The sequence below is a fragment of the Chinchilla lanigera genome, unplaced genomic scaffold, assembly GCF_000276665.1.
Source record: "Chinchilla lanigera isolate Chin_1 unplaced genomic scaffold, ChiLan1.0 scaffold00061, whole genome shotgun sequence".
NCBI lineage: Eukaryota > Metazoa > Chordata > Mammalia > Rodentia > Chinchillidae > Chinchilla > Chinchilla lanigera.
In genome coordinates, this window is record NW_004955462.1 from 9,584,538 (window position 1) to 9,611,843 (window position 27,306).

The window sequence follows — 27,306 nt, forward strand, 5'->3', positions numbered from 1 at the left end:
TCAAGCTTGTCCAGGGTCCTAGGGTTCAGGCAATATAGGTAATTAACTAGTAAGCAAGAAAAAAAGGAATCAATGCTGACAGGATATGAAAAGAAATTTACACCCAACAGAACAGCAAGAGATCAGTCAGATGAATGAGGAACAAGGACACTGCGTATGACCATGAAAAGAACTGATAAGGCCCAGCTGCTTCCCATTAGGAAGAAACCCTGCCATATTCCATCATTTCCATTATGTCCTAAGATGTGACTAAAGAATATGAGCTCCATTTATTTCCTTTCCAAGTCTCCCAACAGGCCCCTCCCTAACACAATCTTTTCTCTTATTGAAAGCACTGAGTCTCTGCAACTTCACATCCCCTTCCACACATTATCTCTATGAAACAGGTGGTGACAGCCACCCTCTTTACATGCAAATACAGCTTAAGGTCCAGGTTTTATAGCAGCTTCAGCCACACAAACCTGGAATCCCAAGTGCCTCTCACTATTATAGACCCTAGTCACCAAAAATAAAACGCGAATAGTAAAATGGGAACTGTATTTAGAGCAGATTTAAGCTCACTTCCATAATACAACTTATTCATAATATGCTTAAGTCAAAGTAGTGTGCTAAAACTTCCTTTTGGTGACATGTTCTGATCAAACAAGAAGGAACTAGAATATTCAATGTGTGTAAATTGTAACTTGGCAGCAACTCACCTTCCAAAAGGTTCCAAACACAATATGTGCATTACAACCACAGTGAAAAATCAGGCTGTTAAAAAAATCAGTATCTTTCAAGATATATATATATATATATGAATGAGACATATATTAATCTCTACTGATGGGATTTTATAAACAATTTTGCAACAGTTCTTAAAAGAGCCTTTCACTAAGCTGGGTGTCATGTGCATGGAGGTTGAGGCAGTAGGACTGTTGGGAGTCTGAGGCCAGCCTGGGCTCCATAGAGTTCAAGGCCAGCCTGAACTATACAGTGAGATCCTGTCTCAAAAAAACAAAAACTAAACAAATAGCCTTTCATTGCCAGAAAATAAATTTGAGGACTGATGTGATATAAACTGAGTAAAAACTCTTCCTTACCATTTTCTTCCCTCTTTCCCTCCCTCACTCCAGATAATTTAAAAGATAAACTTTCATCTGGAAAACTACTTGGAATTTCGTCTTAGAATAAAGGTAGCTGAGGGCTGGGAATTTAGCTCAGCGGCAAAAAGCACCTGCCTGGCAAGCGCAAGGTCGTGAGTTCAGTTCCCGGTACCGGAGAAAAACCAAAAAAAAAAAAAAAAAAAGAATAAAGGTAGCTGAAAGGTTATAAGCTCAATGTAACCTCAGGCCAATTTGTTACCAGTAAAAGTAAACTACATTTATTGACTACCTGGTGCCAAATATTGTTTTATAAACTTTACATATATTATCTCTAATCTCTGTAAGAGTGCTTGGGATAGGTTTATTAATATCTCCATTTAACAGAAGGAAAACTGAGGTACAGAGAGATGAAGTAATTAATTTGTCCCTGTAGTAAGCTGCAGGGCCAGGAGATAAGATGACAGGTTTTCAGAATTTAGAATTAGATGACAGAATTTTAGAATCCATTCTTCAACTTCTGTCCTGCAATGATGGCGTAACTCCAAGCTAAAAACTGCCATTTCACCAACGTAATGGTCTTAAGCATGTAACAATGAGTCCATAACATGACGAAGCAATTCCTGAAATACGGGTTTAAAAAGTCCTTACTCTATTCAGAGCATCTGCAATTGTAACAAACGAAATCCTGAATGCTATGACAAAGATAATTCCTTTTCAGAGATGTCTAGAATATAGGATTTTTCTTAAAGACACAATAGAGCCATGTTACTACCAGCTCAAGTAGGTGGTTATAATCAGGGATGGTATCAGCAAAGGGCAGTTCTGACCTACAGGAAGCTTATTACAATTTTCTCAGTGAAAACTTACCCCGGTTATCTGTCCTCCAGCCAGCATAAGCTGGGTCTGGGGAATGGCTGCCTGCACTGAAGGCTGCTGGGAAGGCTGGCTTGGCTGCTGTGAATCCCCCGATTCTTCATTAGATTTTGCCTGAGGTGGGTTGGGTAGGAAGAAAAGATTTCTAACAGTTGATTAAAAAATAAGATTAAATATAAAGCATTGATAACTATATTTTAAGAATCATTTAAGACATGGGTTACTCAAGTCCAGAGTTTTCTGATTTTTTTCTTTTTTTTTTTTTTTTTTTTTTTTTTTTACCGGGAACTGAACTCACGACCTTGTGCTTGCCAGGCAGGCGCTTTTTTTTTTTGCTTTCTCAGAAGCCTCTATCTTCCAAAGCAAAGTTTTTGAAGTTTTTATTCCAGTGCTAGCAAACCAACGAAGAGTTTTTTATAATCTCACATCCCCAACTCTGAAAATAAGTAAACAAAAAAACACATTTGTAATCCATTTCTGTATTAGATGCTCCATACCAACATTCTCATACAGACCGGGTATTATATGAAGCTTCTTCACATAACATCATAGAGGCTGACTGCTTGATCCATAGAACTCTCTATGTCTTATTTTAAAGAACTGTAAATCTAGCTAGTATCTTTCATCAAGTAACACAGGCTTGAGAGAAAGTACAGCAGTCAAAAAAGAGATCGCCCTCTAGAAAGGGGCATGGAGAGAAAATTTTATGGTAATTAAAAATGGTTATGCAGAGCATTAAAATTCTGCATAGATTTGCATATTTCCTACCACCTGTTTTAGGGACTGCAGCAAGGCTAATTAACATAAAAGCTCTGATTAATTCTGCCAGTCATTGAAAGATAATTACAGTGCAGGATTGTAAACATTCTGCACTAGAGATAGAGCCTGTTTGCCAACATCTCTCTAAGGGATGAAAGTTTACCATGGCAACCAAGGCAATTTTCCGCCTTTTCTCCCTCAGAAAGGAAGATCACATTATCTCCTTTTCTTTTCTCTCCTTGTTTCCATGTGTTACTAGGACCATATTCCACTGGGTTTCATGGAATGCCCAACCCGAGGTCTTTGGTCATTAGCCAACACTGGAATCAATCTTCCGAAATACTGTTTTTCCCTTGCCTGTTAGTTACCTAAATACTATAAAGAAAGGAAGCAACCTGTTGATTGAAATGTTATGGAGTAATGCATAACACCTGAACTTTTCATGTTTTGCCACAGGGTTCACAGAAACAAAATACATTGCTAGATTTAAGTTTTGTTTTAAATTTTCAGTGTCTATCAGCCATGTCTATAAGCAGGCTTACTTACATTCTTAGAAGCATAACATCTTAGAGCAGAGGAGAACTCTGGCAATCTTATACATGTCCCCACTTAGATATAGACATGAAAACTTGAGCCCAAGGAAGTTAAGTGACTCACCATAAGTCACATAACTAGTTAGTGGTAGAATGGGAACTCAAACCTAAGAACCCCGTATTTCTCAGTCCAATGTTCTTTCCTCTGAACTATAATGCTTCTTTAAGATATGAAAAATGACAAATAAAAGATCTTTGGAAATGAAAGGGCATTTAACAAATTGACTTTTTGAAAGTTATATGTTTTAGCTGTGTAACTTAGAAGCATTTTAGTGAACACACAGATCAAACTTTGAAAGTAGCCTTTTCTTGTAAACCTCCTAGGTTAATGCACAGTAGCAGAATACAAAACTGATTTGCAGTAATGGCACTAATTACCCTTTTGATTTTTATGAGATTTGATAAGAAAAATATAAATATTAATAAAATAATAGTAATCTTCCTAAGAATTTCCTATTATAAAATTATTTTGTGCCCATTAGAAAAAACTATGGAAAAAAAGGGAAAAATTACCCTATAATCTTATGTCCCAGCTTACCTGTACATTTAAAGACTGAGCAGCAGCCTGTAAACTTGTTCCAGCCAGCTGCACCTGTAAGCAAAATAATCGGGCAGTTGTAGTCTAATAGTGTTGACATTCATCACTAGAATTTGTCATGAAATAGTTTGTTATCAAACTGCAAGAATCTCTACTAAGTATGTGTTACTCAGTAGAAATGAAAATATAAAGGCTTATCTTCCTGTATTAAAACCTTATGGACAAATGCACAGTGTCTTCCCCACCTTAAAAAACGTTGAAGATGTTTTCCCACACTAAGTGGACATCACTGAGGCAGGCCACACTTGTGATCTTCCACATTATTTAACACTCTTGTCTGTATTCGTAGGGTGCTTAGATTTTAAAAACTTAATCCCCTATATCATGTTAAAGAACACATTAGAACAAGGTACCTCTGTATATTATTTTTGTTATTTAAAACAATCAGAACTATCATATTTCAAAATTCCCATGATGTTCCACAGTAACAATCTTATACAGAAACAGACCTACACAAAATTCTTTAAAACGTTTAGTCAGAACTTAAAACTCTTAACAAAAATTAAAATTAAAAATCTGTCCCATGAACTACATATGAAAGTTTGTTGTAATATTTAATATTCACAGGTCTCCAGTAATGAGACATGTGCCTTCGGTTATAATGCACTGTGAAGTACATAATATAAAGTTATTTCTGTTACATTCCTACCGTAAGGGGACAACCTGAATCTAATCATGAATTTAACAGCAGACAAACCCAAACTGGGGAACACCACAAAATAACTGCTTTGTACTATTCAAAAATGTCAATGTCCTGAAAACAAATAAACTCCAAAATTTGAGAACTAGACTATTAACTAGGGTAGAATAAATGGAAGCCTAAATTAGCCTGGTAGCAGTGGTTGTAAAATGTAAGAAACTGAAAGGCATTAGAAAGTACAACAAGGATTCTCAAAGCTTGTGGCAAATGATGATATAGATAAAAAAAAGAGTTATAAATTATTCCAGGGTTCAAATCTGAGAGACTAAAAAATGGTAGTGTCGTCAACAGGAATATAATGAGTTCTATTTTGAGTATACATCACACAGCAGTAAGAAGTCCTAAGGTTAAATATAAATGTTGGTATGAAACTCAGTAGAGTTAAGATCTAGGTCTTTATTTGAAGTGGATAGTCTTGTTAGTAGATAAGAACTTCATGCCCAAAGGAAACAAAAACATAAAAAAAAAGACCCTTATATTTTAAATGTAGTGTAATCAGGAGAGGCCTATCTAACGTGATTAAATGTTTAAATTAAGCTTTAAAGGCAGCAAAGAGCCAGAGGAAAGAGTTTCAGGTACAAAGACTTAAAGGAGATAAAGTTTATGTGATTTTACTTAAATAATGATGCTCCTGGGTAAAAATTGTGCAATAGAATATTTACGCAGTTTTAAAGGGTAACAGAACCAAACACAAAAACCTCACGATCTCTCAACAGATGCAGAAAAAGGATCTGACAAAGTCCAACACCCATTCATGACAAAAATCCTACAGAAAACTGGAATACAGTAGTTTTTATCTCAGTCTGATTAAAGCTATCTATGACAAACCAATAGTCAACATCATACTAAATGGTCATAAACTAAAAGCTTTCACTTGAAAATCAGGAACAAGACAAGGATGTCCACTGTCACCACTCCTATTCAATATATTCTGGAGACATTAGCAAGAGCAATTCAACAAGAGAAAGAAATAAAAGGAACAAGGATAAGAAAGGAAGAAGTTAAACTCCATCAAAAGACTCCTTAGAATTAACAATCAAATTCAGTAGTGTAGCTGGATACAAAGTCAACACTCAAAAATCAATAGCATTCTTGTATACAAATAACAGAGAGCAATTAGGGAAACCACACCTTTCACAACGGCATAAAAAGCAAAACAAAACCAAAAGCGAAATACTTAGGAATTAACCTAACAAAGAAAGTAAAAGACCATTACTGTCTTAAAGGGGGAAAAAAAAACTACTTTCATAGTGGGTAAATCTGATAAACCACCACCTTAATCAAGTAATCAAACAATATCACAATAGGGACAAAGCAATAGTGTATGTCTTCTGATACAATGCACTGAGCTGAATTCAACACAATTTCTATTGTATTTCTTTTGAGGACACACTACTTCAGTGAGATCACGAGGGAACAATCGAACACACAAACGAGGGGCATTCTATAGAATACTTGGCTTCTATACTTTAAAAGTGTCAGCATCGGGGGCTGGGGACTTAGCTCAGTGGCAAAAGCGCCTGCTTGGCAAGCGCAAGGTCGTGAGTTCGGTTCCCAGTACCGGAGAAAAACCAAAAAAAAAAAAAAAAAAAAAAGTGTCAGCATCATGAAAGATAAAGATAGGCTGAGGAACTCTTGTGGATTCAGGAAGACTAACAGATTTGTCAACGAAGTACAGGGCATGGATCGACTGAACATCTAAATAGTGACTATATATTAGGAAATAATCTAACATCAATGCTAATTTTCTAGAATTTGAAATATTTGTTGTAGTTTTGTAAAAGAATGTTGTTTTTAGGAAAAACAAGCCAAGTATTTATAAGTATATGATCATAATATCTGCAACTTCCTAATGATCTAGTAAAATCATTTTCTACATGCATATACATACAAACTGTAATTTTAGATAAACACTGTTCTAATGTTGTTTTACTTTTATAGACTTAAAAGTTTTCAAAATAGAAAGTTTTAAAATAAAAATTGAGAGCAACCCCTTAGCACTCTATTTAGCTAATTTCTAATGTACTTCAAAGACTCAGCTCCAAAACCACTCCCTAGACATACTATCAACATCTTAGGTTATAATGCTGAGCTAAGCATATCTTCCTCTGGATTTCCGTGTATTTTATCATTCATTCATCTATTCAACACATACTTACTGAACATGTGTTATACACTGTGCTCTTTAGTAAGTGTTAGGGATAGAGATAAACAAGAAAAGTCCCCCATCTTCATGGAGCATACAAGGGGGGAATAGACCTAAAATGATTGTATTAAGTACATGCATATTTCAACTATGGTAAGGAAAAATTCAATGTGCTAACCTGGTCAATAAGTGGGCTGGAGAAAGTTACCACACTGCATGTTAAGTATATTTCTAATCAAATGGTGGATAATTATGCATAGATTCTGTCTTGTTGGGGAACTCAAAAGTTTCAAGGTTTCAAATAAATTCTTTGGGTTTCAAATAAATTCTTTGGGTTTCAATCCTTTGGTCTGGGTGATACTAGAGGGTCTATCATTGTGGTAATCACTGGATGGACCCTGAGGCCTTGAAGCTACTGTAAATGCTGTAATCATCTTGGAATACGGACTCAGTGAGAAGAATGCATACCATTTATGTACTTTCAGCAATTTTTTAAAAACACATTATGATCATGTTAAGGTTTGGATTTTAAATGTCCCCCAAAGACTCATATGTTGAAAGGCGTGGCCCATGGCACTGCTGGGAGGTGGAGGAACCTGTAGGAGATATGATCTATTTGAATGGAAGTGCTCTTGAAGGGCTATTGGAACCACAGCCCCTTCCTCTGCTTCTTTGTATCTTGGTCACCATAAGGTGAGCAGCTCTGCTCCGTCAGATGATCCCCATCATGCTGTTTCACCTCATCACAGGCTCAAGTGATCATGTGGTGAAACCTCTGAAACTATGAGCCAAAATAAATCTTTCTCCTTTTTTAGGTGATTTTTTCAGGTATTCTGTCACAACAATGGAAAACTGACTAACACTGACCACTACATATTTAAGCTATTTAAAGATGCTGTATCATATAATTGTCTAAATGCTATCTTTTAATAAACCAGGAACTTTTTTGAAAATCTGAGTATGTTCTTAGAAGAAAATAAACCAGGTAACTTTTTTCTAGATTATATTAAAAACAGATTATTCAGTTAATTTCAAATATTAATTCCTTTTAACATTTTATTTAGAAGTTTCTCTATTTTAAAGATAGATTCCCTCATCTATAGGTATTACATTGGAAGAGCTGCCCCTCTCCCCTCATCGCTTGAAACCACAGAGTATCAAACATACATATGTATATATATAAAATGTTTTTTCCTATACATAGATACGTATGATAAAATTTAATTTACAAATTAGGCACAGTAAGACATTACCAAAAATTAGTAATATCTCTGAATCTTTGGACAAATAAAAAGACTAGAATAGCTTTCTAGAATTTCACCTGTTTTCAAGTAGAGAAGCTTATTTTCAGGTTGTGATGACGTATTTTAATGAAAAGAGTAGAGTAATATAAAATTTAGTCACAATAACTTAGTATTTTAACACCTCCTGTAAGTCCATATGGGATTTTCCACCAAACTGCCACCTCCATTAGGTACCATTACTATTGTCACTACTGCCAACACTGCTTAGCACTAAATGATTTCTTAGTTTTAAGTGAGGTAGAGACTTCTAAAATGCGCTGTTACCCTAATACATAATTGTGAACATAAAACAAGAGGTTGAGACATTGTAATCTATCTCCCAACTTGTTTTCACTATTTTCTATCTTCTACTTTTTTCTAATTTTAAGTAACTCTTTAATTCTTTTTTCTACTAGTACATGCTTGCAACAGATGATGATTATATTCATCATGGCAGGTTGGTACATATTGATTTCTATTTCCAATAAGCTCCCATATTCCAAAATTCTTCAGCAGCCAGTTATTTTTGTGTTCTCTTTCCCTCTATAGTATAGCTAAAATATGAACAAAGAGAATCCATGTTCTTTTTTAGATCCAGGAAAAAAAAAATCATATGGTATCAGGATAATAAAGTTGAGGTAGGCATTTCTAACCTCAAATTAAGGGGTTCATAGTGAAGCAAAAATCAAAATGATCTGAAGCTGTTTTAAAGGAAGGAAGTGATCTTTGAGCTCACAGCCTTACACAGCAGGTCTCAGGCATCTGAGATACTCTGTTCAACAAGAAATTCTTTTTTTTTTGTTCCACACAGCTGTGGTGTCAGTGGTTATATGGTCAACTATACTGTAATGATTCTATACTAACCATTCAGAATGGTACCTAATAACGGTGGCAATTAGCATCAGGTTTTAAATAATTTTAAAAGCCTCACATTCTGAAATAATGTCCCCCACCCCCAGCATGTTGTCTCTGTCTTTTACTCCAACTTATGCTTGAGCAGAAGGTTCTACCTGATGGAGATGTCCAAGGAAAGCCTGGGCCTGGGCTGTTGAGATTGCTCCTCCGACAGGCACAGGCTGCTTCTGAAAGTCCAGACCATTGGTTTGTGTGCCTGGAAATCAAGCAAAATTATTTTAACTCCTGAAATAAACCCAAAAGAAATAAATTAGCAGACATGAGTTACTAACATTCATTAGAAATCTATTTTGCATAAGCACTTTTCTAAGAAGAAAAGGGATTCAAAGAAAACAAAGTGAATTTCTCTTCAAAAGGTAGGACTGCAGGAAAAGCATGTAATACTAACAAAGCTTAATGAACAGAAATAAAAACATAAATAATGAATTACAATCATAAGGCATATTGGAGAATTCAGGTATAGATGCAGTGACTGGGTTTGGAAGGGGCCTGGAATTTAAGATAGCTTTAATAAGACAGTTTAATGGCAAAAGCTTATACGATGATCATAAGAAAAAGTAGTTGTACTGTTTCCTAAGTACAGTTTGCTACATATATCTTATTAGCAAAGGCTCTGCTATATTTTTCAAAATATTATGCCAAATGTTTTTTAACCACTTATGTTGTGATTTGATGTTGGAATAAGACTAATTTATGGAAAGACATGGAACCTTAACACCCAGAAATACCTTCTAAGGGACAAAGTGAGGTAGAATATAAGAGATAAATATAGGTAGAAATGAGACAAGGAAATTTTAATTTTAAAATTGTACTTTTAAGGAAATTGCTGCTTTGAGGTACAAAGTTACCCACAGTTACTGTCTTCTTCCCCCTACTCCAAGCCTGTTTTTCTTCCAGGCTTTTCACTTATAGATTTCTAAGAGTCGTCAAGATACAAATAAATCTGCAACGTTGACACTGTTTTTCTTCTGATACTATAAATCCACAAATTCCACAGACTTTCACCCTAAAGGGAACAGTACTATTAACTGGGTACCACATCTCTAACTTCTAACACATGCAAATAAATGGCTGACATTTTAACTTAGCTGACTAAGGAGTAACTTGAGAAACACTAGGAACACACATCCTAGAATAGATCATGTATTGAGGATGTCGCTAAGATCACATAAACACTCCCAACCCCTTGACCATGCATACTCCTGAGTGTGCACTTTGAATTTGCTTAATAAATTTGTTTATGACTCCCACTGATTTGTCCTATAATTCCTTTCTGTGATGCGCCAAGCCTACTCCATGGAAGTTTGGGAGGAGGAAAATTAATGTCCCTGTCCCTTTCTGTGGGACTGCCTAGGAACTCATAGGTGATAATGATACAGTTTTCAAATTACAACCAGTTATTATTTAGAGGAAGCCAGAATTCTCTGCACTAAGTAAAATGCAAACAGACCACAGGAACTTAGCCACATGCATGGTCCAGTGCTGCCTTTTCATGCCACAGGAGCATCCTCTCTCCCATCTTCACACTTACATGCATGCATACCTCTAGAGCCCACCAGTAAGGAGATGCAAGTTAGAGCTGTAAAGCACTGTTTCAAAAAGGTGCTAATTTCTGCCATTATATATCCCAAATTTTTGGTATACTGCATGACCCTGAAGGGCTATTTCAGGTTTCCTTGACATAATTATAAAAAGACTATATATGTTTGTTTTCTTAGAAGTTTATACAGATCACTTATTTTTTCCCAAAGTCTCCTGCAAGTAGGAAACTACAGACTAATTACATATATACAGCTAGTAGAAGTAAGAGTTAATACATTCTAAACTAGCATGAAATGAAATTTAAAGTAATTAGAGTTACTTCTATGAAGCCATACATAGAAGTTTCACAATTTTAAAGCTGTGCATTTTATCATTAATGGCTGCCTTCATTTCTATGTAAGAAATCATTACCTATGTAAATATTTTAAGATTGTGCTCCATTAGCTTGTCAATAAAACTGGGGAAAGGACTGTGCACCATTACAGAAAAATGCTCAAGATATATTACACAAACCAATAAATCTAAAAGGTGAGACTGTAAAAAACAGAAACAAGCACTTTCGGGACCAAATACAGCTCTCTCACGGAGTCCATAAATTCTACACACTGATTCCACCTTCTTGCTCCTGTATAAATGGTAATAAGCGGTTTGTAAGTCACAAAGTATTAATTAATATGAGACTGATTCCTGGTCCAATGGTCTACAGTTGACCACTGCTAATAGTATTAGCATTAGTATTTATGTGCTATGGCTCTGCTTCTTGGGAAAATGAGATGAAGGTGTGTAGTATTTATACTATAAGTATTTTTAATTTTTAAAATATATTATTGTGTTCTGATATTTTAAATGTGTTGATATCTTAAAAAACCTTCCTGACTGTTCCCCCAGGTTTAGTTAATTCTTAGAGACAGCAAAGGGTCCAGCCAGGAGCCCATTATCTTCGATACACAAATTAATCAGTTCTGAGCCCCATCTCTAGTGACTCTGAAGGTCAGAGTCCTTTCTCTTACTCCTCCCAGAGCCAGGCACCAGAGACCACCCTTATAGCTCAGAGCCCTGTGAAATGATTTAAACTGTTCAGGCTTCATTGTTACCCTGACCTGTCTTGCCCTTCCCAAGGAAAACCCAACAAAGCAGTAGCTTGAACTTTGCTTCCATTTTCTGACTCCTGCCCACCTTTGGTGACTTTCCTAGAGGGGCATATATGGAGTGTCATGCCACCTCTAGGATCTGTAAGTATAGTAAACTTTGTTTTCCTGAGCCTCTACTGCATCCCTTTTTGTGGTTGTAACTGACTGATTATCCCCAGTACTACACAAAATACAAAAAGGTACTAAGGTAAAAAGAACACTCAGCAAAGTCAGATAAACACAGGGATTCAAAAAGCAAAGGCAGACAATTTCTTTTTTTAAATAAGGTGTCTGAGGCTCCACCGTAAGGTGAGGGTACAAGAAAGATACTGTATTACATACAAATCATTCTTGTGAAACTGGGATAAAAGGAAGGGAGAGGGGAAACAGATGTGCACACCTAACTGGACTTAAGTATGAGGAGGCAGGTTGCTGGGAGCCAAAGCCCCATAACATCTGGCTTTATGTGTCTGGGAGAATAGAAACAATGGAAAAAAGGAAAAAAGGAACTATAAGAGGTAATTCTTTGGGGGAAAAGGTGAGTAGAGTAATGTAAGATTAATGTAAGACACGTGGAAATTGAGAAACTCTGAAAAAAAAAAGATCTATAAAAAGTGGTCCAGAAGGCATTTAGAAGTGAGAGGGTAGAGCTAGGGATTCTATAGTCTTAATTAGCACAGCACTCCTGAGCTAAACTTCACACCTTATATGCAAAGCTTTAAGCAATCTTAAGTGATATGCTAAAGGTAGCATGACTAGTTAATGCAAAAGCCAAGTTACAATGACTGGGTTCCCTGATTTTGTCTAGTCACACACATAAAAATGGTAAGTTAGGAGTGTAGAGCTATGGATAGATACAGCTGAGTGGTATGCTTGCCTAGCATGAGCAAATGGATAATAAACATCACACTAATAAAGGTAAAACTTAGAAATGGACATCTCACTAGAAAATATAACTTATCAACACTGACTCAAGAAGAAACGGATGAATCTGAAGAGTCCCACAGCATTTAAAGAAACCGAATTAGTAGCTAAAAGTCTTCCCACAAAGAGAATACCAAGGCTAGGGAATTTTACTCAAAGGTGGCTCCAAAATTTCAAGAAACAAGTAATTTTAATTTTTCACAAACTTTTATGCAGAATAGTGAAATAAAACAGAAAATATTACCTAAGTCAGCATAACCTTGTGAGGTCAGCATAACCTTGATAAAGAAAAGTGGGAAAAAGAAAAAAATAACAGTTTCATTCATAAAAATATATAGAAAAAAACTAAATAATAATAATGATAGCAAAGCTAATCTATGAGGAAGATATATTATGACTACAGAGGATTTATTTCAGGAATACAAGGTTGGCTTGGGGTTAAAAAAATCAGTAACATGATTTACTAAATACATAATCATCTCCAAGAATACAGAAAGATGTTTACATTTTAGTATCCAGTTATGATAAGAACTCTAGATATCGGAGCAGACAGTAGCTTGAGTTGATAAACAGTACACAAAAAATAAATGTTACAGTTAATGGTGAAATGTTAAAAGCACTTTTAAGGACATGGACAGCAGCTTTGACTACTTGTATTATACTGGCAGGCCTAGCCACTAGCAAAACAAGACAAGAAAATAAAACACGAGAGTTGGAAAAAGGAATACCAACAATCAATCTTGATCACACATATGGACTATCTTAAGGAATCTAACAATTATTAGAATAAGAATTTCATAAGGCTGAATACACAAACTCTACTTCAAAATTGGTTTTGTATATGTCAAGTTACGAAGAAATTAAAGATTTTTCTGTATACCACTTAAAAGAAAATCCTGAGGCCAGGTGTCAATGGCACACTCCTGTAATCCCAGCACTTGGGAGGCTTAGGCAGGAGGACCAATTTGCCAAGGTCAAGGACAACCTGCATCACACAATCAGTTCCAGGCCTGTCTGATTTATATAGCGAGACCCTTTCTTTAAAAAAAAAAAAAAAAGTTTTGGGAGCAAATCTATCAAAATACAGTAAGTATGATCAGCAGAAAATTATAATAAAGAAGTTATTGTTTTGTTATAAAACTCTAAGACAATACAGAAGAAAGAAATAAATGCTTAGTTATTAGAAGACTCTACATTGTAAAGATCAAGCTATCAAGACTCACTACAGAGCAATAATAATTAGGGGTTGTGATATTAATGCAATAGGTCAGAGCAGAGTCCACAAACAGAGCCACACATCCCTATAAAAACTAGGAAGAAGACAAAGGTGAGGAAAAGGAGGAATAAGACAGGTCAGTGAACAAGGGATGGAGTCTCCACTAAAGGGGTAACAGTATCCATTTGGGAAAAAATGAAATTTGACTGAATTACACTGTATGAAAAGAAAAGAAAAATTCATAAAGATTAAAGGCTTAAATACGAAGTACAAAACTGTTAACATTTTCAGAAGACAAAAATAAGAGATAAGTGCTGGGGATTTAGCTCAGTGGCAAAAGCACCTGCCTGGCAAGTGCGAGGTCGTGAGTTCGGTTCCTGGTACCTGAGAAAAACCAAAAAAAAAAAAACCAAAAAAAAAACAAAAAAAAAAAAACCAAAAATAAGAGATTATCACTATACCATGTGGAAAGACAAAGATTTCTTTATCAGGCTCCAAACTGAAAAAACATAAATTTAACTGCTTTAAAATTAAAAGCTTTGTTCACTGAATGGCTACACTAAGTGAATAAAAGGGGAAAAAAATTTACAAGCCATAAAATAACAGGGATTAATATTCAGAATACACAAAGAACTCCTATGAATCAGTAAGAGACAATCAACTCAGTAGAAAAAGTGGGCAAAGAAATGAATGGAATTTCACAAATGAAACACAAGTGGTCCATAAGCACGCACAGAAAAGACGCTCAATCTCTTTGGAAACTAGAAATATGCAAATTAAAATCCCAACAAGATAATGTTCTATATATCCAATAAATTGGCTAAAATTACAAAGTTGGTTAATATCAAGTTCTGGCAACACTGAAAACCTCATCGGTTTTTGGTAGCAATATAAGCCAGTACAATTGTTTTGGAAAGCTAGCTGGCAGCCATGAATAACATTAGAGTAAGCTCAGCAATTACACTACTAAAGAGAATTTTCTGGAGACATTTTCCACACATGCACATCAAAAGATAAGCACAAAATTGTTTAGAACACAATTGTTCATAACAGCAAATGCCTAGAAATAACCCAAATATCCACCTATAACAGAATGAACAAGAAAACTGATATATTCATACAATGGGATATTATATCCAGTGAAAATGAATTATAGATATATGCACTAAGTTGATTAATCTAAAAACATGACGTTGAACAAAAGAAAATCAGTGACAGAAAAGCAACATGACCATTAACACTAAATTGAGGCAGGTAGTTATCTCTGTGGTAGAAGAATGGAACATAATTGGGGACAGGGGACCTTTAGGCCTTCTCAGGAGTGGTACCATTTCTTAGCCAGTGTGGTAGACACATGAGTGTGTAAACAATACATATATCTATGTTTTTACAATTATTATCTTTACATAAAATAATAAAAGAAAAATAACAACAGTTACATGCAGAAAATTTTTAGGTACACATCCCAATTACAAGGAACACAGGCAAAAGGCAATTAAAGCAAGGTGGGTGGGTAGTGTTCATCCCTTCAACAAGTCAGGTGGTGTTGGGCACAGGACATGATGGTGTTTCAAAGGGGAGACAGGGTGGAAGGAAAGGTTTTTAGGCTTATCAAACTTGAGTACACTTAGAGACTGGAAGAGTCCATGGGAAAGAATACAATGAAGGTAAGAACAACAGGGCGTTCAAGATGAGGTAGGAGCCTACAGCATAAGAGAAGAAACAATTAAGAGTGAGAAGAGGATTGTAATGGAAAAGAAAAATATTTCTCTGTTACAGACAAAAGGAGAAGGTGGATGAAAATAGAAAATGTGAAATATTGAAAAGAGGTGGTGGAGCTTAAATGAAATAGCTGTAATTTTTATAGTAATCAAAAGGCAGCCACTTTCAAAAAACAAAAACAAGCCAAGTATGTGTTATAATCCCAGCACTGTGGGAAGCTGAGGCAGGAAGGTTGCACGTTTGAGCTCAGCCTGGGAAACTTAGTGATTTAGTGAGACCCTGTCTCAAAACTTTAAAAAAAGGGAGGGGGGCTAGGGATGTAGCTCAATGCAAAGGTACTGGTTCAATCCCTGAGTACCATCAAAACAAAACAACAAAACCCATAAAATAAAAACAAAAAATACAGCAAAGCAGAAATAGAAAACATCCAGGAATATGCAATGAAGAATGTAACAAGTAAGTTAAGAGGCAAATCCCAGGATAGTACCTGTTACATAGCTAAGGTCCAGCTGAGAGACAGGTAGACTTTTATGGAGTTTAGGAAGTCCTCAGACCCCAGGAAGTTCTGTTTCTCCCTTCATAGCCAGCAGTCAAGGGTCCAAGAGGCAAAGATTTCCTCCCTGTACGAGTAGATCATACTACTCAGCTTTGCACACATTTCAGGCACTTAAGCATCTTTCAGCACCCAGCTCAGGTTGCACTTTTCTTGTGTCCCATCTTTTTTGTTCTCAAACTATTTACTATAAATACACAGTTGGTACTTTTCTAACATTTTGTGGAAGGGAGGAGGAGAAAATTGAACTAACATGTGCAACACAGGCAAATCTCAAACATGCTATGGTTGGTGAAACACTCAAAGGCTCCATCTGGATGATCTCATTTATGTAACATTTTGAAAAAGACAAAATGAAAAGGAACCATTGAAAGAACTAACCAACCTCCTTATTTTACAAATAAGGAAACCAAGTAATACACAGAAATAATAAGTAACTGAGATGGACAGTAACTGAGCTCAGAATGAAATTCACAATCTCTCACTTATACTCCTCCCTCAACTCTCTCAGTTGCTCTTTCTGCCATATCATCTTGTGACCAAGGAGTTCAAGTCAATGAATGCTTAGTCACAAGGAGTATCAATTACATGATTACTCAATAATGGGAGCCAAGGGTGGGCTCATAAGGAGACAGCAGATGATGAGGTATTACAATTTGGGGCCTTGGGTTTTTATCTCACTATTTCCCTAGCTCTAATTATTTTACATGAAAACAGACATTTTAAAAAGGAAGTAAATCAAATTTTACAGCTCATGAGAAATATTACGTTTAATAACAACAACTTTGGCAAAAAAAAGTCTCCAAATAGAAAAACACATCAAAATGTTTACAGCAAACACATTACCCTGTATTTTTACAATTCTCTATTATGAGCATTATAATTAGTGATAATTTAAATTTTTGTTCAGTTTCACCTTTCCTAAAATGGGTTTCCTTTCAATTTATCTTTCAATGTCGTCTCTAAAGTGATCTGCCTTACAGTACACAGATTTAACTGCTTGATTTCAATTCTGGAGTGCACTTATTTTTTGTAGAGGGAGGACAGTTCTCTATAAATGAGAATGGAATCTGTATCCTCTGAATATTAACTGAAAATGTATAAACAGGAGAGGAGACACATTGCGGGGGAAGCCCAAGAGGAGGGGAGTCAGAGAAAGCTAAGGTGACATCCTCAATAGGCTCAAAGTGCAGATGCTTTCAGCGCTCTTCTTTACCTCTGAAAGACCTGGTCTTTCTTCAATATCCAGGCTGGAATCTCTTTTCTTTAGGAAGACTTTATGGGTCAGACTAATTACAAATAAGTTTTTCCTGAATCTTAATTCTTACAGAACATAGTTTTTCTTAGGACATTTAAAATTTATTTAAGATTATATTAATAGTTTCCAAATAGATTGGTCCTTTCAGGTATTAATACTTATGCTACAATGACATTTTAGTAATGTCTTCAGGACCCTGCTACACCTAAAAGAAATCATGATACTTTAAAAAAAAAACTCTCTTTTTTTCCATTGTCAGTGGCCCCAGATTCTTTTGCCAAATGCATGGAAAGGCATTTGTTACTATAGGTCTCAAACCAGGTGGAACTCAACAGAATTAAATCAGAGTAAAAATGTTGGCTGCAGAGAACTGAGTTTTTTGGAACCTTGGGAAATTCCATTTTCAACAGAACAAAACTAATTTGTTCTAAATGGATACCTAAACCTTGAATATTTATTAAAAAAAAAAAGAAGGGGGGCTGGGGATTTAGCTCAGCGGCAAAAGCGCCTGCCGGGAAAGCACAAGGTCATGAGTTCGGTTCCCGGTACCGGAGAAAAACCAAAACCAAAAATAAAGTCCCAGTAATAGTATCAGCACCTTAAATTGGACACTTAATCTGTCTTGTACTATAAAGGACTTTTTTGTGAGTTTGGAACTTACCTACTTTATACAACTTACAGTTTTAATCTATGCCAACGTAATGAATACAGACATGGGGTTTATTCAATTGTTTTCCCAAATCTTAATTAACAGGGGTACTCACTTTTCAGTTCAGTAGAAATTTCTTTTCTTGATTAAAATTCTACTTTAGTAAGAAATGCTTTTGATAAATCTCTTTACTGTCATGCCTATATGTATAAAAGACTGAATCATTTATTTCTAGTGAGTCAACTTTTTAATTATATACATTTCTTCCATTAATTATCTCAGTATAAAAATCAATAATAAATGAAAAATACCACATAAAAAAGAAACTTCTGTAAGAAAATAAATATATATTCAGCAAATACTTAGCAATAACATTCCAGATCCTGAGGTTATAAAGATGAATACAGTGACAGCCCTTGCTCGGTAGCTTTCAGACCTATTTATTCATTTATTGAACTAACATTTACTGACTATTTACTGTGGTAGGTACTGTTTTAGAGTTGAAGTACAGCAGTGAAGAAGAGAGACAATCCTATCTCCATAGACCTTATGCTCTAGGGTGGGGAAATGAAAAATACTAGGTAGCCAGGTATGGTGGCGCAAGCCTGTAATCCCAGCACCCAAGAGGCTGAGGCAGGAGGATCACTGTGAGTTTGAGACCAGCCTGGGCTACAAAGTGAGCTCAAGGCCAGCCTGAACTGCATAGCGAGACCCTGTCTCAAAAAGACACACACACATGTGCACACACACACCAAAAAAAAAAAAAAAAAAAAAAGGAAAAAAAAGAAAAATACTGGGTATCAGGAAAACAGAGAAGAAAGGCAGGTAGAGTTTGGTCAGAGTATACAGGTAATGGCTGGACATGCAACTTCATAAACATATACACAAAGGTGGAAAGCACACCAGATGTACACGATGTACTGACAGAACATTTAGACATAAGTTTTTTTTTTTTTCCAGTATGGAGAATCGAACTCACGACCTCGTGCTTCCCGGGCAGGTGCTGTGCCACTGAGCTAAATCCCTAGCCCCTAGATAGAACTTTAAGAGGAAAGGGAGAAGGAAATGTCAGAGAAGCTTCCTGGTGGTGACATTACAGGTAAATCTAAAGAGAACAATATTACAGTTGAATGTGGAAGTTGAAAGAGGGAGAAAAACATCAAGAATTTCTCTAACAAAAGTACAATATACTATGCTGATAGGTTCCAGGATTAATTAAAAAGATAAACAAGTGAAGTTTCTATACCACAAGGTACTCACAATTAGATATGCATGATAGATAAGAAAATAAATAACACAAAAGACAACTACTACAGAAAAAAGATACTCAAGAAAGAGAGGTACTGTCAGTGCCCTCCAGCAAAATACAGCAGAATATGGCAGTTGCTCTAAGAAATACAATGTGCTTTGAGAGATTCAATGTGGCTAAGAGGGAGAGATGTTCATCTAATTCTAATAAGACATTTTGGGCATGATGTAAAGGGAGATGTAGGAAAGCGCTCATAGATAAAAGAGAAAGGTTAAAATTTCTAATGCTATTAATTCCTGGACAAAAATGAAGACTTGTTACTTTCAAAGAATATTATATAACCCATTACGATGGCTGCATTCTAGGTTAAAAAAAGAATGTGTCTGCAAAGATATAGAGAAATTGGAAATCTTGAACACTGAAAATGTAAAGCTGTCAGCTGCTATAGAAAATGACATGGTAGTTCTTTAAAATGTTGAACACAGACTTACTGTATAACCTAGCAACTCCACTGCTAAAGAATGAAAAACATGTACTCAGATAAATCCATGGACATAAATATTCATACCAGCATTATTCACAATAGTCAAAAGTAGAAAGAACCCAGATGTCCAGAGGATACATGGGTAAACCACAGTATACCCCTATAATGGCATATTATCTGGCTGTAAAAAGGAATGAAATACTGCTATGTGTTTTAAAGCAGATTAACCTTGAAAACATTATGCTAAGTCTGACAGTTACTGCCTTACTGCTTCACCTATCTATAGCAGGTAGCCTCACCTGACTGACTATTAAAGACCAAGTAACACGAAAGGTTCACTTGTTTAAGCTGTTTTCATTACACAACAGCTATATTTTAAGAGTCCCATGCTCTACTAGCATGGCAACAGCTATATTTTAGATAGTACTATAATATATTTTAATCTGTAATGAAATCATTATATATACTACTTCAATTAAACCTATGTAATAAAGAAGCACATTATTCACAGATTTCTATTAGTAAAATTAAAGCAGTGATACATGTAAAGATTTCATAGCTGTTAATGTTCATTACACTGGAGGGAGGGTTCTATTAAAATAGATTTTACTAACTTTATTATTAATTGTAGAACAATAGATGACTTTGTGACTTATCGGCTGTTGAGATAATTTTTTTCAAATAATTTAAACATTTTACATAAGTGGGAATATGCTGAGGACCAAGAAAATCATAAAGAAGTCTTTACTGTACTATCCTATTATCTTCTTTACACTTCTGTTGGCAAAGAACTTAGCATGTGCCCTGTTTCCTCTCACTAGCCTCCCTGTTGAGTGCTCCCTGCTCATCTTTCCTGTAAGATGTGAGCCAGGTACATGGTGGCAGCTTCTTACCTTCCTGAGAATCACAAAGCTGTCTCTGAACGCCAGCACAAGTCCTTGCCTTCTGATTATATGATGTCAGTGTTCTCAGCTTGAGTTATAGCCCTTTGCTATGAATCTTTCTTACATTGTTTATTTATGTGGATGAGATATCTACTCTCAGACTCTATTGTGTTCTACTCCCGATTTCATTTTCCCAGTATCACAAAAAATCCCTAATCATCTCTCCTACCAATCCTATTTAGAGCATTTCCTTTCACCTAAAAAGTTACCTACATTTTTATCTCCTTTAGTCTCCTCTTTTTAAAGGCAAAGGGCATCTATTTTAGACTACTTCATCCACCTGTGCTTGGAAACCCAACATCTCCCTTCTCCTCAGGAACTCTAGCTTTTGAATCATGTCTTCTTTCTTTACCCTGGCCCTTTCTCTCTCTACCTATTCCTCTCCCTTAGACTATAAACGTACTCAAATTGCTCCATGTGAGGGACCTTCCTAACCTCCTCTCCCATTTTTTCCCTTCTCTTTAACATTGCCATTATATAACTCATAGTACTACTTACTTTTTACACACATCAATACCATGAGATACATCATTATTTACACCCATCTTGCAGACAATTGTGAAACAGAAACTGCCTAAGGTAACACAAGTACTTGAAGGTACCAGGATATGAACATAGGTGGTTTGGTTTCAGGGTCAGAGCTCTTAACCACTAGCTGTATAAGGCTGTGACAGAGCTTCCATTACGTTACCTGTATTTCTTGACCCCTTTCCTCAGCGATCTATTCACTACTCTTTCCCATACAATTTCTTTCCCATCATTTTGCTAAAATTCCTAGTAACTAACTGTCAAATCCAAGAGTCACATTTTTTTATTTTAAAGAGAATTTTAAAAAATAACAAAATAACAACATAGACAAAAACAAAACAAAGCAAAAACAATAATGATGATGCAGGGTTTCAAAACAATATGGTAGGAATTAACAGTGGTTGTTATATTACATAATTATTGTCAATGAAGTTGCTCAAATTACTACATGTAAAATGCAAGACTGATCAAACCATTAAAGAGAATAAAAAATTAAAAAAAAAAACATGAGAAACAATACAGAGCTTCCCTAAACAAGATGGTAGGAATTCACCAATGGTTGTTACATTGTATATTTTTGCCTTCAAATTAGTTGTTCAGATTACCAGTTAAGCCTCCTATGTCTCAACTTCTGATCCCTAAATACCATTCTATGCATGAATTTGCTGTCTAGTTTACTTCCGGTTTCTATGGCTGCTTTTTCTTAATCAACTTACACACTGTCCAACAGCATTTTTGATGATGATGGAATGTTCTATGTATGTGCAACCCAATGTGGTAGCCACTAAGCATTAAACATGTGCTTAGGGTTATTAAAGAATTGAATTTTTATTTTATGTAATTTCATTTTGTGGCATGGGGTGATGCTGGGGACTGAACTGAGGGCCAGGGCCTTTGAAATGAGTTACGGTCCAGCCCCTTTTTCAGACAAGATTTTGCTAAGCTGCTAAATGTCTAGGCTGGCTCAAATTTATAATCCTCCTGTCTCAGCCTCCCTAGGTGCTGAGATCACAGCTGTGCACCACCCTGCCCGGATGAAATTTAAACAATCAACTGCAGCTAGTGGTCATCCTACTGGACAGTGCCTGGGCTCCTCTTCCTCTGCCAGCCGCTTCAATGGTACAAAAGAGCTCGGTCCTTGGTCCTCATCTTGACTTATTCCTCGTTGTTCCCAGGTGCATCTTCCTGTTAAGGATTCCCTAACCTCTCTAAGAAACCTCTCTTCTCAGGAACATTTCATCTTTAACCGCCCATACTTTCACCTGCAAGTACCACAGGCATTTCCAATGTAACATTTTCAGAACTGAAATGCATCACCTCATTGTCCCTCTTGGACAGTCTCTCTACTAAGAGAATGTACCACATCCATCTTAGCCCCACACCAAATACAGGTATTCATTTTAGATCATAAATGAATCTCTCCTTCTTTCCTTTTTACTCCCTCTCAATCTCCTCTCCTTCTCTCCCAATAGCTCATTAAATTTGACCCCCCGTTTTTGCTGCCACTGCTCTAGGCCAGGATGCTATATAGTAGATCTAATTGAAAGAGTAATGGAGTGTAGTTTTGCTTCAAGCAAGATGTAAGTGTAACATGGCTGGAAAATTCTTTTATATCAAAAACGCCTTTTATTCCTGTTGGGGAAAAAATTATGAAAAAAGTGACATAACATAAAACTAAGCTGCTAAGGTAAAAAGGAGAACATTCTTGTCAATCTCTGATAATTTGTGCCTAAAGCAGCCAAAAGAAACAAATCCCTCATTAGTGTTCCACATTTCTACTAGTAACAAATAAAAATATATACTAATTTTAAAGTTTGAAATCTGTTACTGGGTTATTTCTTGGCAAAAGGACCAACTGCTCACTCATTTAACGAAAGTATAATCATAGTTCAGACGTCACCATTTTTATAGATTCAGTAATTACAGCCCCCATCTCCCCCTCCCACACTTAAAACTTAATGACCCCATGTACATGAGTGGGCAGCACCAGGGTAAATTTCTCAGTATGTAGTGATCAGAAGCTCTTACAAACAATATTATGTAACTGACACTACAGGAAAGTCTATCTTTCCTACAGGTGTTTGGTGTTTGCTTGCAGGCCATCAAGAACAGAGTAATATATTCTTCACTATGCTCCTGAGGCTCTCTGCAAGTGCTTCCAGTACTTTCAATGACACAAGGAACTACTCACTGTTATGGCTTATGTCTAGCTACCCACCCCTTAAAACCTCATGCACTCATACATTTGGGTTTTTTGGAGCTGACTGGATCTTCGGTGTGTGATACTGGGATTAAGGGAGTGTGGTAGTAAATTAGACCATTGTTTGGAATTAGCATAGTTCTGGGCGTGGCTGAATGGATTCACTGAAAACAGATGCCCCACCCTAGGAGTGAAACCCAAAAGGTCTGTAGCCTGTTTGGGATAAAAAGGAGAGTCATGCTGCTTGTACTTGCTGCTTTGCTATCTCCTGCCTGCTTTGCCAGGAATTGTTTCTCCTATGCAATGCCCCTCTGCCATGCCACCCTGTGGAGCAGTCAGTCAACTATGGACTGAAACCTCTACAAACTGAGCTGAAATAAAAATTTCCTCTTTTAATTTTGTGTGTTGGATATTTTGTCTCAGCAATGAGAAAAGTAACTAAGACATTTGTTATTGGGGCTGGGGATTTAGCTCAGCGGCAAAGCGCCTGCCTGGCAAGCGCAAGGTCGTGAGTTCGGTTCCCGGTACCGGAGAAAAACCAAAAAAAAAAAAAAAAAAAAAAAAACATTTGTTATTGAAACTTCACCATGAAGGAATTCCAACAAGAATTAGTATTGGGACTTTTACATGCAGGATTATACAAACACACTGGCTAGTAGAGAATAGAGTCCACAGTAAAATATGTAATAAACATTAAGGTGATAATAAAAAGAAATAAGGGAAGACAGTTTTTCAGAATCTGAAACCTGCAACTGTTTCACTCTGCTCTGATGAGGACTTATTTGAGGTTTGTCCCCTGATGATTTCCTGAGACTTCTGAAAACACTGACATTTTATCTAGAAGTAGTTTCCAAAATGCTCGTTGAAGGCATGAAGTTCTTAAATTGTTATGAGGAACAGCAGGTATAGTCACTGACAACCTGGTCTTTCAGGATCCTTCCTCTTCATGGAGAAGAAAATGATGTCTAATCATCCTCTTTTATGAAGATAATTTTCTAATACTAGCAATGGCACTAGTAAATCCCACAGAATGAACACATCGCTGGTTATGAGGAACTTCTCATGATGATGTTTATGCAGTGCTACTTCATAACTGTGTATTAGGTTGCACTAATACATTTACTTAGCCTTTTGATTTGTCATAAAGACCTTGACACTATCCCAGGGAGAGGGCAGGCTCTGAATAAAAATGAAGTGAAAAAAAGGCTGGAGGCATCTTGGATCTGTCATAATTCAGGTAAAAGAGACTTACAAACTCAGTGAATCAACAGATTAGTTGACTGCTTTAAAAGAAAATGAATTTTAACAGTTCAAAACAAATATCATAAAAATATTAAAATTCTGTATTTAAAAATACTTTCATTAATTATAAAAAATAATTTTAAGCTACGTATGGTGGCACACGCCTGTAATCTCTTCTGCGATAATGAGGCAACTTCAAGCCAAGTTTGGTTAATTAATGAAACCCTATCCCCACCCCCCAAAAAAGGAAGAAAGTTGAGGATGTAGTACAAAGTTTACAAAAATAATAAGCCAATGGTAATGGTAATAGTAGCACTGAACTCTGAAGAGCTAGAAGAATATGGTATAATTGTAAGGATGATTAAACTAAAAAGGATCTAGAAATCACATGGTATATGGAAGAATTGAAGAAATTAGACACACTTGGGGCTGATTTCATCCTTCCCATCTTAGCGTTTACTATTTCTTCATGTTGAACACACACTGTCTGCACCATTACATTTAAATGCTATCTACGCAGCCTTCAAGATACACTGCGCTTCCCCTTCTCCAAGTCTTCCTTGATCACTCCAGCTAGACACAATTTCTCCCTGCACTGAATTCTCATGTATGTACATCCACTTTTTGTGGATCTTTTCAATTTCTGTTACAAGACAAACTTTTTTGTTTTTTCCACAAGACAAAAATTTTTGTAACAAAAAATAAATTAGTATTTTATTCAACTTTAGTGATCCTACAGAGTACACGAGGGTACACTTGTGTACTGAATATACAACATAATCCTCCCAATTTTAGAGAAAAGGGCACACACCTTTCACTTTTCAAATTTAACTCTTCATTTTGTTCTTTTTTTATCCTATCCTTTTCTTCCTACCTGGTTCCATCAATTATTTTTCTTTCTTCAATCTCTTCTTCCTTGATGGTTCCTTCTTCTCAGCCTAATAAACATATTCAAATTTCCTCAAAGAAACACCTGGTCAACATCACTAAAGTACTTCTCTGTACCTGCTCTATAATTATTTACCATTACCTATCCAGAATCAGTTATCAGTGTGTCTGTCTCTTGTCTTAAAGGACCAAGATTCTTACCTGTTCGCATTATATCTAATAACACCAACAGTAACATTTTACATATAGAATAGGCAAACCTTAACAAGCGTGAACCACAGATGTTCTGTAAGCATATAGGGGTCATCTGATAAAAATGCATTATCAGATTTGGTTTCTTAAATAAATCATCGGCAGGAAAAAGACAAGGTAGTAACATATCAATATAATTTTAAGTAATATTACTGTCTTTAGAATCTCACAAATCATAATTATTACAACTGTAAGCATTTCAGAGAAGTATCGTTAACTATCCAACCGACATCAGTGAGAGGTGCTAAGAAAAAGGTTCATAACATTTGAGGAACTGACAGTCAAGGTTTCTGTTATACTGAAGTGAGTGTACAGGTCCATAAAATGGAAGTAATTTTTAATTTTACAAAAGCAACAAATGCGACAGTAGACAAACAGGAAGTGAACTCTGTTCTGCTTCAGAGTTCGGATGGTTGATCATTTCATATTTGATCCAGCTATGTTAATGCATTAGCAGTAACAACAACAACAACAAAAACAGTAAAAATGTCTCATAGAGAAAAGAAAAAACCAACAGCCATAGCTGGTAATGGAAGTAAGGAAGTCTAGGAAAGTACAGTTCTTGGTCCCTAAATTAGTTTTAGAGGCATTAAAAAGTAACTGTCCAGGGCCAGGGATATAGCTCAGTGGCACAAGTCCCTACCTGGCAAGTGCAAGGTCCTGGGTTCGATTCCCAATACCGAAACAAAAAACAAACAATCAAAAAAGTAACTGTCTAAATTGGTAATGCCTGCTGAGCATTCCATATTAAAACTGGGCAAGAAATTGATAAGACTGTCTCAACAAATATTCCAGCAAGAATTTATCTTTTTCTTCTTTTCTTGAGACAGATTGTTGCTTTGTAGTTCAGGGTGCAAGCCGCACAGGGTAGCCTCAAACTTTCCTTCTTTCTCTTCCTTCCTTCCTTCCTTCCTTCCTTCCTTCCTTCCTTCCTTCCTTCCTTCCTTCCTTCCTTCTTCTTTACCTCTCTTTCTCTCTCTCCCTCCCCCCACCCTCTTTTTTTCCCTTTCTTTTTCTTCTGCTTTTTTGAGACAGGGTCTCATCATCTCCTAGGTAGTTCAGGCTATCTTTGAACTCATGGTAATCCTCCTGTCTCAGCTTCCCAAATATTTGGATTACAGGCATGCTCCACCAAGTCCAACAGGCCTCAAACTTTTAATCCTCTTATTTTGGCCTCCCAAGTGTTCAGATTTTACCTTATATAACTCCGTAAACAGCTTTAGGGCTGAACACACACAAAGCGTTGCTTACATTTTGTTTTATTTTATTGCAGCTCATGAGAAACATTACACACAGGGTGCAAACTTCAAACTTGTCTTTACTTACTAGCTGGTTTTGTGCTTCAATTTTCTATTTCTTGAAAAAACACCTAACGTCATAAGAACTTAAATTGAAATCAAGTAATGTGCACAGTGGCTAGCATTAAAAAAAATGACTGGGGTTTTATTAAATATTATAGGTGCTGAATAAATTGCAAGTTACTGAAACTACGGGACTAAAGTAAGTATAAGCATTCCCAAAGAGTCTGACATAGTGTATATTTCCATGTTGTCTTAACTGTTCTGTAAGTCTG

General features: G+C 36.1%; 1 protein-coding gene across 5 annotated transcripts in view; it reads right to left on the minus strand.

The window, feature by feature from the left end:
- Window positions 1-27,306, minus strand: part of Pou2f1 (POU class 2 homeobox 1) — a 165,069-nt gene that overhangs the window by 39,416 nt on the left and 98,347 nt on the right. For all 5 annotated transcript variants that reach the window (XM_005398232.2, XM_005398227.2, XM_005398229.2 and 2 more), the window contains 3 exons: window positions 9,048-9,148; window positions 3,849-3,902; window positions 1,953-2,072 (listed from right to left, as the gene is read on the minus strand). In XM_005398232.2, the coding sequence (XP_005398289.1) occupies window positions 1,953-2,072; window positions 3,849-3,902; window positions 9,048-9,148 (275 nt within the window). The remainder of the gene's footprint in view (window positions 1-1,952; window positions 2,073-3,848; window positions 3,903-9,047; window positions 9,149-27,306) is intronic.